At 45.6% G+C, this 9669-nt stretch overlaps 2 protein-coding genes across 2 annotated transcripts; both read right to left on the reverse strand.

Moving 5' to 3' along the window:
• Window positions 1-1566: 1566 nt before the first annotated feature.
• LOC121865273 (sporozoite surface protein 2-like) lies at window positions 1567-1983 on the reverse strand. Its single transcript, XM_042364628.1, has one exon. It carries the CDS (start codon window positions 1981-1983, stop codon window positions 1567-1569), a length of 417 nt encoding a protein of 138 aa, XP_042220562.1.
• Window positions 1980-7519, reverse strand: LOC121865274 (keratin-associated protein 10-10-like). Its single transcript, XM_042364629.1, has 3 exons — window positions 7464-7519; window positions 4442-5440; window positions 1980-2058 (listed from the first exon to the last, which is right to left on the reverse strand). Exons 1-3 carry the CDS (start codon window positions 7517-7519, stop codon window positions 1980-1982), a joined length of 1134 nt encoding a protein of 377 aa, XP_042220563.1.
• Window positions 7520-9669: the final 2150 nt, after the last annotated feature.

The following is a 9669-nucleotide window of genomic DNA, read 5'->3' on the forward strand; positions in this document are numbered from 1 at the left end:
AGGTTAAACATCTGATGCTCTGTTCAAGTTATGGTTTGGGGTTAAACATCTGATTGGCTCTGTTGGGTATGGTTAGGTTAGGTTAAACATCTGATTGGCTCTGTGTATGGTTGGGGTTAGGTTACATCTGATTAGCTCTGTGGGTATCGCTGGTCAAGGTTGTGTTGGTGTTTATTTTTGTTGTGTTTACCTGTGCTGTCTAAGGGTTTGTGTACATTGTATACCTGTGTTGCATATCAAAGAAATAATTGACATATATGGTGATATTATTGAATGAATGTTATTATTATTGTTATTAGTGTTGTTTTATTATTATTATTATTGTTGTTGTAGTTGTTGTTGTTGTATTGGACAGTCGGATACAGGTAATGTGGAGTGCTGGTACAGTTGAGTAAATGTTCCTGTGGTAACCAGTGTCTCTAAACGTCCAGCCTATATGACCTATAGCAAACCTATCCACCAATCACGTCCGTCCTTACACGACCAATACCCGTTCATTCATAAATAGTGATACTACTACTACTACTACTACTGCTGCTGCGACGGTGCCGTATGGAGACACGGGTTACCACAGGGGGGCGTAGGAACACATTTACGCAACTGTTCCACCACCCACCACTACCGTCGTTCTCCACCACTACCACCACCAACCACTACCACGTTTTCCAATCTGGCTGATATATATGGAACCTCGTTTTGCAGCGATACGTTCTCGATCATATGCAGGCACTATTGGAGGTTCACGATGAACAGGCTTTGGAAATATAACAAATTGAACTGCTTTTAGTGTCCTAGTGGTCTGAGGTAACGTTCCTGGTCACACACACATAAGATCTTGGGTCAGTCCTGGTGAGGTAGGTTGTTGATTATATATATATATATATATATATATATATATGTATATAATATACTGTATATATATATATATATATATATATATATATATATATATATATACAGTATATATATATATATATTTTTTTTTTAAGGAGTTTGTGTTTTGGGCTTTTTTCGTTTTTCTGTTTCTTATGTTATGAAAGTTTGTGGTTTTTCGTGTTTACTTTGTGTTGTAGTTTTTTGGAATGGCTTTTATATGCCCTTTTTTTTATAATGAAAAAGCTTCGGCTATGAGTGGAATATATTGCTGTTTGGGTGTCATCACAGAGGGCGATGTAACTTTAGTTCCTGTGGCCCCTTTAAAAATCTGCAACACACATCCCAAATAAGTGTTGGTGAGGGGTGTAACCTGAGGCGGTGTCGGGGAGGTGTTTGGGGATGTCGAAGGGGTTTCTTTGTGGGATTAACTGGGGGTGTTGTCTCTGGGGGTGTGTGGATCATCGGGGGTGTTGTGGTTCTCTGGTGTTGTGGGTCCTCTGGGGATGTTGGGGCGTCTGGGGGTGTTGTGGGTCGTTTGGGGGTGTTGTGGGCCTCTGGGGGAGGTGTTGTGGGGCCTCTAGGAGGTGTTAGAGGCCTCTGTGTGTGGTGTGGGTTCTCTGGGGTGTTGTGGATCATCTGGGGTGTTGTGGGTTCTGGGTGTGTGGGTCTCTGAGGGATGTTGTGGGGCGTCTAAGAGGGTGTTGTTGGGTCGTTTGGGGTGTTGTGGGGCCTCTGGGGGTGTTGTAGGGCCTCTGGGAGTGTTGTGGGTCCTCTGGGGGTGTTGGAGCGTCTCGGGGTATGTAGGGCGTCTGAGGGTCCTCTGGGATGTGTGGGGCGTCTGGGGGTACCAGGCGTCTGGGGGTGTTTATGGGTCCTCTGCTGGGGATGTTGTGGGTCCTCTGGGGATGTTGTGGGGCGTCTGGGGGTGACTAGGCGTCTGGGGTGTTTGGGTTCTCCTGAGGGGTGTTGTGGGTCGTCTGGGGTGTTATGAGGCGTCTGGGGTGTTTCGGGGCGTCTGGGGGTGTTGAGCTCTGGGCGGTATATGGGGTCTGGTGTGGTATCGTGGGTCGTCTGGTGTGGATCTTGGGTCGTCTGGTGTGGTATCATGGGTCGTCCTTGTGGTATCGTGGTCGGCTGGCGGGGTGAGGATTGACGGAGGCGCTACACAGGGGTAATGTTCGCCTGATGTTAACAACGTTACTCATTGTACTGTCACTCTTTATCTACTCTGCCTGTGTACATCTCCGACAGTTACCATTATTTACAACGTTGGTCTTGTGTGTGTGTGTGTGTGTGTGTTGTGATGTGTGTGTGTGTGTATGTATGTGTGTGTGTGTGGATTTGTTTGTTTTGTTTTGTGGCGTCTTTTACAGGCATAACAAATTTATTATACTGTATCCTTAATCTATCCAACACTTCAGTTTCCCACCCCCTCTCTCTCTCTCTCCTATAAACAGACATATTTGTGGGACAACAGAGACCACCAGACACAAGATAAATATATTAATTGGGACCTTAATCTCTCGCTTTAAACACCAAGACCAGTGTGTGTGTGTGTGTGTGTGTGTGTGTGTGTGTGTGTGTGTGTGTGTGTGTGTGTGTGTGTGTGTGTGTGTGTGTGTGTGTGTTGTGTGTGTGTGTGGTGACTAATGGGAGTAAAAAATATATGAATTGTTGATGAATGCTTAATTATTTCATGATTTTATGGGTGACTTGAGTTATTTTCTGGTCATATAACACCTTGGAAAAACTGATTAGATGCTGAATGTGTTCTCCCACCCACTTCCTCTCTCTTCCCCATCCCCCCTCTCCTCCCCCCCCCTCCTCCTCCTACCCCCTCTTCTTCTCTCTCTCCTCCTCCCCTAGTTGACCACCCAGTGAAGCGGGTGGGGGAGTTCTTCTCAGTATATATATATAAATGTTGTAGTATAAGGCAGAAAGACTAATGCGTTTCGACACTTCATCTGTACGCTTCACTACACACACTTCCCTCCTACCTTCCCTCTTCCCCCCTCTCCTCCCCTCTCCTCATCCCTCTCCTCCCCCTTCCCTCCCCCTAATCAAATAAAATATTAAAAGTGGCATCCCTGTGTAGTAAAGTGGCATCTTGTATAGTAAGTGGCATCCTGTATAGTAAGTGGCATCCCTGTATAGTAAAGTGGCATCCCTGTATAGTAAAGTGGCATCCCTGTATAGTAAAGTGGCATCCTTGTATAGTAAAGTGGCATCCCCGTATAGTAAAGTGGCATCCTTGTATAGTAAAGTGGCATCCCTGTAAGTAAAGTGGCATCCTGTGTAGTAAAGTGGCATCCTGTATAGTAAGTGGCATCCTGTATAGTAAAGTGGCATCCTTGTATAGTAAAGTGGCATCCTGTATAGTAAAGTGGCATCCCTGTATAGTAAAGTGGCATCCTGTATAGTAAGTATCCCTGTATAGTAAAGTGGCATCCTGTATAGTAAAGTGGCAGCCTTGTATAGTAAGTGGCATCCTGTATAGTAAGTGGCATCCTGTATAGTAAAGTGGCATCCCTGTATAGTAAAGTGGCATCCTGTATAGTAAAGTGGCATCCTGTATAGTAAAGTGGCATCCTGTATAGTAGTGGCATCCTGTATAGTAAGTGGCATCCTGTATAGTAAAGTGGCATCCTGTATAGTAAGTGGCATCCTGTATAGTAAGTGGCATCCCTGTATAGTAAGTATCCCTGTATAGTAAAGTGGCATCCCTGTATAGTAGCATTCCTGTATAGTAAAGTGGCATCCTGTATAGTAAGTGGCATCCCTGTATAGTAAGTGGCATTCCGTATAGTAAGTGGCATCCCTGTATAGTAAGTGGCATCCCTGAATAGTAAAGTGGCATCCTGTATAGTAAAGTGGCCTAGGACCTACAAGGCCTCTTTTTCGAGAGGCTGATGTACCAACACTGAGCATTAGAAAATGTTGTTTACTTCCTGGGCTCGACTGACGGCGTTGTAGAAGAGACTCACTTAGGTTGGGGTGTTACTGAGAGCTGTTTACTCCTTCAGGGTGTAATGTTGACCTCAGGTGGTGTAATGGTGACCTCAGGTGGTGTAATGGTGACCTCAGGTGGTATAATGGTGACCTCAGGTGGTGTAATGGTGACCTCAGGTGGTATAATGGTGACCTCAGGTGGTGTAATGTTGACCTCAGGTGGTGTAATGGTGACCTCCAGGTGGTGTAATGATGACCTCAGGTGGTGTAATGGTGACCTCAAGTGGTGTAATGGGCCTCCAGGTGGTATAATGGTGACCTCAGGTGGTGTAATGGTGACCTCAGGTGGTGTAATGGTGACCTCAGGTGGTGGGTGACTGCTGGGATACCTGAGTTGGATTAGTAATTAACTGTGAATAGTAATCATTGGACTAATTATAAGGTCATTAACGTGGGTGTTAATTGTTATGAAGATCTAATTAATTGGTAGATATTTAGACAATACAGATGAATGTTACATAAAGATATACATACGTGTTACACAAAGATACATACTTGTTATTAGTGAACAGTTTTTTATAAAGGTAAAAAAATCGAGATAAAAGAAAGAAAATACTGGAGAGATTGACACAGGAGTAGGAGTGACAGGCGTAGGAGTGACACAGGAGTAGGAGTGACAGGCGTAGGAGATGACACAGGCGTAGGTGTAACAGGCGTAGGAGTGACACAGGAGTGGGAGTGACAGGCGTGGGAGTGACACAGGAGTAGGAGTGACAGGCGTAGGAGGGTGACACAGGCGTAGGTGTAACGGGCGTAGGGAGTGACACAGGAGTAGGAGGTGACAGGCGTAGGGAGCACAGGCGTAGGTGTAACAGGCGTAGGAGTGACACAGGGTAGGAGTGACAGGCGTAGGGTGACACAGGCGTAGGTGTAACAGGCGTGGGTGACACAGGAGTAGGGTGACACAGGAGTAGGAGTGACACAGGCGTGGGAGTAACAGGCGTAGGTGTGACAGGCGTAGGGAGTGACACAGGCGTAGGTGTAACAGGCGTAGGAGTGACACAGGCGTAGGGAGTGACAAGCGTGGGGTAACACAGGCGTAGGAGTGACAGGCGTAGGAGTGACACAGGCGTAGGTGTAACAGGCGTGGGGTGACACAGGCGTAGGGAGTGACAGGCGTAGGAGTAACACAGGCGTAGGGTGACAGGCGTAGGAGTAACACAGGCGTGGGTAACAGGCGTGGGGTAACAGGCGTAGGGTAACAGGCGTAGGGGTGACACAGGCGTGGAGTAATAGGCGTGGAGTAGCAGGCGTAGGGTAACAGGCGTAGAATGCAGGCGTGGGGTAACAGGCGTAGGGGTGACACAGGCGTAGAGTAACAGGCGTGGGGAGTAACAGGCGTAGGGTAACAGGCGTAGGGGTGACACAGGCGTAGGAGTAACAGGCGTGGGAGTAGCAGGCGTAGGAGTAACAGGCGTAGGGTAACAGGCGTAGGGTAACAGGCGTGGAGTAACAGGCGTAGGGGTGACACAGGCGTAGGGTAACAGGCGTAGGGTAACAGGCGTAGGAGTAACAGGCGTAGGAGTAACACAGGCGTAGGAGTAACCCAGGCGTACTAGTAACACAGGCGTAGGAATAACAGAGATGACTGAAAGGCCGTGATGATGTAACACCCTCCGAGTTAATTACACGGGTGGGTAGGGAGGGGGGCGACTCACCAAGGGACACGGCTCAGATTCTCACACAAGTTTGGTGGTTAAGTTTCACACTAAATTGAAGAAGAATGAAAAGGTAGACCTCAGTGGATCGCTTAAGGTACGACTACTGGATTAGTCACCCCCAGATTAAGTTCACCTGCTGATTAAAGACCCCTAACGCTACCTAGGTGGGGTTAGGTTAGATTAGGGTTTAAGTTAGGTTAGAATCTGTTGTTATGTTAGGTTAGGTTAGGTTAGTTTAGTTAGGTTAATTTAGGTTAGGAAAGTTTAGGTTAGGTTATGTTTGATTAGGTTATGCTATATTAGGTTAGCAGTATGTTAGGTTAAGGTTAGGTTAGGTTATGTTATACTATATTAGGTTAGCATTATGTTAGGTTAAGGTTAGGTTAGGTTATGTTATGCTATATTAGGTTAGCAGTATGTTAGGTTAAGGTTAGGTTAGGTTATGCTATATTAGGTTAGCAGTATGTTAGGTTAAGGTTAGGTTAGGTTATGTTATACTATATTAGGTTAGCATTATGTTAGGTTAGATTAGGTTAGGGTGGTTAATCTTAAGGTGATATAAGCTGGTGTGCCTAATCACTCCATGACGCCTTTATACCCATTACCGTAAGACACCCCATAGCCTCTTCAAGACCTGACTCCTCGTTTAGTAAAATATCCTGAAATATACGAGACAGGTTAATGAATAGGCTCCCAACAGCTGCCCTTAACTCTTCTACTGCAGAAACTAATTAATTAACCCCCTTTTTTCTGTAACTTTAGACAGGAATTAATTTATAAGAGACAGGCTAAGGAATAAGACTCATCCATTCGTTTCAGCCATATGGGGTCTCTCTCCTCTCTCTCTCTCTCTCTCTCTCTCTCTCTCTCTCTTTTCTCTCTCTCTCTCTCCCTCTCTCTCTCTCTCTCTCTCTCTCTTCACTCAGTCTACGCCATCCCCACTCCTTCCCTTCTTCCCACAATCCACCCAACGCACACTCACTCCCCTCTCCTCCTCCACCCAGCACACTACCTCATCTCCCTCTCACCCTCCCTCTCACCCTCCCTCCCTCCTATCTCCACCCCACACCTCATCTCCCCAGACCAACACGACCCTTGACACGCCAGGTGAAAAATACCTTAATGAATCATCCTAATTCCTCCCTCAACGCCCATCTTCGGTCCGGGTAATGTTCCTCCCTCAACGCCCATCTTCGGTCCGGGGTAATGTTCACTCCTCAATGCCCATCTTCGGTCCGGGTAATGTCACTCCCTCAATGCCCATCTTCGGTCGGGGTAATGTTCACTCCCTCAATGCCATCTTCGGTCCGGGGTAATGTTCACTCCTCAATGCCCATCTTCGGTCGGGGTAATGGAATCTCGCCTCCCCGTGTAGTGTGCTGCTGCAAGATTGATGTAGGAATTAATTTTGCAGTGTGTTCGACCAGCTTAGAGTCCTCGGTGCTTACTGGGGGAGGGTAGGGAGGGTGTGAATGTATATACACACACTGGGATGCGTATATAGACACACACACACACACACACACACACATATGTATACAGAAGAGCACATAAGGTTACACACATACACGCGCAGCAGAGTGGACGGGCTCTCTCATATTACCTCAAGCTGTGTACCTTTAATTCATTAGTGTAAATATAACAACAGACCACCTCGTTTACACAGCTGTAGGGCACACAACGCTACCCGAAGAGAACACACGATACAGCAGCTTATTATGAGGAGTTCAGATTTTTTTTTCCCCAGGACGGTGATGTCGGGAAGTTTTTTTTTTTTTTTTGTCTTCCGTGTTCTTATTTTGTTGTTGTTTTGTTTTCTTGTTCTGTTTATTATTATTTTATTCTGGTTGTTAATGTTATTGTTCTTATTTTCTTGCTCTTCTTGTTATTGTTGTTATTGTCGTTATTGCTCTTTACTTTATTCTTTTTTCTTTATCTGCTTTATCTCTGTTTTCTTCTTCCTCTTTCTTCATGGTTTCCTTTATTATTATTATTATTATTATTATTATTATTATTATTCACCATCACCCTCATCATCATCATCATCATCATCATCATCATCATCATCATCATCATCATCATCATCATCATTATCATCATCACGTTAGTAGCAGCTCTCTCCATTAGGGTTTATTTGCCTTGTGTAAACTAATGAGGAGAGTAATAGTAGGTGTCCGGGAAGCTGGTCCACCTGATACCATTCAGAGCCAGGTGTAGTAATTAGTGGGACAGTATCTTGCTGCACAAGCCTCCCCTCTGCCCTCTCCCCCCTCACCCCTCTCTCCTCTCCCCCTTCATCCTCTCCCCCTCATCCTCTCCCCTCTCCTTTCCTCTTCCCCTCTCCACCTACCTACCCTCCTCTCCCTCCACCTCTCCACCCTTCCCTCTAGCCTCCAGTCCTCCCTCCCCTCCCTCCCCCCCCTCTCCAGTATTGTCAATTGTCCTTAATGGTTCGTAGTTAGGTGTGTTAAGATAGTTTGTCTACGTTCAGTGTGTGGGTTAGGTTAGGTTAGGTTAGCGTTAGGTTAGGTTAGCGTTAGGTTAGGTTAGGTTAGGTTAGGTTAGCGTTAGGTTAGGTTAAGTAAGGTTTCAGTAGATTAGACTAGCGTTAGGGTAAAGTTAATCTTCAGTTATATTAATCAAGGGTCTTCAGGTGAACCACATTTTATATATTATTAAAAATGTGCATGACAATGTTATTACTGTCCTCACAAACGCAATGTATAGCTTTTATTTGCATTGTTTCTCATTTAATTATCATACAGAATTAATTAAAGAAGTTATTAGTATTATTCTTTTAGCTGAATTATGTTTGGTAAATAGTTTAGAATACTTACTCCAGCCCGACCCGATCCAGCATAGCCCGACCCGACCCGACCTTAAACCACCCGACCCGACCCGACCCGACCCGACCCTACCCGACCCAACCCGACCCTACCCGACCCAACCCGGCATAGCCCGACCCGACCCGACCTAACCCAAACCAACCGACCGGCCGACCCTACCCGACCCTACCCGACCCGACCCAACCCGGCATAGCCCGACCCGACCCAAACCAACCCGACCGGCCTGCTGACCCGACCCGACCCAACCCGGCATAACCCGACCCGACCCAAACCAACCCGACCGACCTGCCCGACCCTACCCTACCCTACCCTACCCGACCCGACCCGACCCGACTCAACGTAATGTAAAGTAACAGCATAACACAACCCAACCCAACCCAACATAACGTAACGTATCTAGTGCTTAGTAATTAGCATAACGTAACTATTCTTTTACGGCGTTGGCAATTATTCTGCTTCGTTTGTATATTTGTGTTAAGTTATTGTTAATTATTGTAAGTGCACACACACACACACGATGGTAAACGAAGCTTGCCTGCACTATTATTAAGCTTGGCGGGGTTCATTAAGCTGGAGGGAAAGTTTATGGTCTACTTTTTGTGTGTGGTCTCTCTCTCTCTCTCTCTCTCTCTCTCTCTCTCTCTCTCTCTCTCTCTCTCTCTCTCTCTCTCTCACCCAGCTGTGACTAACTTTATATTTAGCGAGAGTAAAGGCGGTCGGTAGTCAAGTTTCTGAAAGGAGAGAGACGCAAGAAGAAGAAGAAGAAATGAGGAGAAGAAAAGAAGAAGAAATGAGGAGAAGAAATGATGAGGAGAAGAAAATAAGAATGTGGAGAAGAAAAAGAAGAATGCTGAGTAGGAAAAGAAGAAAAAGAATGAGGAAAAGAAGAAGAATGAGAAGAAGAAAAAGAATGAGGAGGAGAAGAAAAATGAGAAGAAGAAGAATGAGAAGAAGAAAAAGAATGAGGAGGAGAAGAAGAATGAGAAGAAGAATGAGAAGAAGAAAAAGAATGAGGAGAAGAAGCGTGAGAAGAAGAAGAAGAATGAGGAGGAGGAGGAGCAGAAGAAGATTATTTATAAGGAATCATGACCAGTTGTGTTTCTTGAGGATAACGCCGCCAGATGTCGCCACCATTCATGTTATTTATACCGTGTTTACTTACTGTCGCTAATGAGGATAATGTTAGTTGGTGAGGCTAAATTGGTGTGTACGCTTGTCTCTTATTGTACGTAACGCTGAGATATTTATTCTTATTCTTATTCATCAATGTTTGTTCT

This window comes from Homarus americanus, unplaced genomic scaffold, assembly GCF_018991925.1.
Source record: "Homarus americanus isolate GMGI-L3 unplaced genomic scaffold, GMGI_Hamer_2.0 scaffold49158, whole genome shotgun sequence".
NCBI lineage: Eukaryota > Metazoa > Arthropoda > Malacostraca > Decapoda > Nephropidae > Homarus > Homarus americanus.

Coding starts and splice junctions, on each gene's coding strand:
- LOC121865273 (XM_042364628.1), bottom strand. CDS start 1,983: ATGATACCACACCAGACGACCCAAGATCCACACCAGACGACCCACGAT.
- LOC121865274 (XM_042364629.1), bottom strand. CDS start 7,519: ATGAAGAAAGAGGAAGAAGAAAACAGAGATAAAGCAGATAAAGAAAAA. Junction 5,441..7,463: donor GATAAAGAAAAAAGAATAAA/GTAAAGAGCAAT, acceptor CTGTGTTACTAG/TACGCCTGGGTTACTCCTAC. Junction 2,059..4,441: donor CTCCTGTGTCAATCTCTCCA/GTATTTTCTTTC, acceptor TGTTAACATCAG/GCGAACATTACCCCTGTGTA.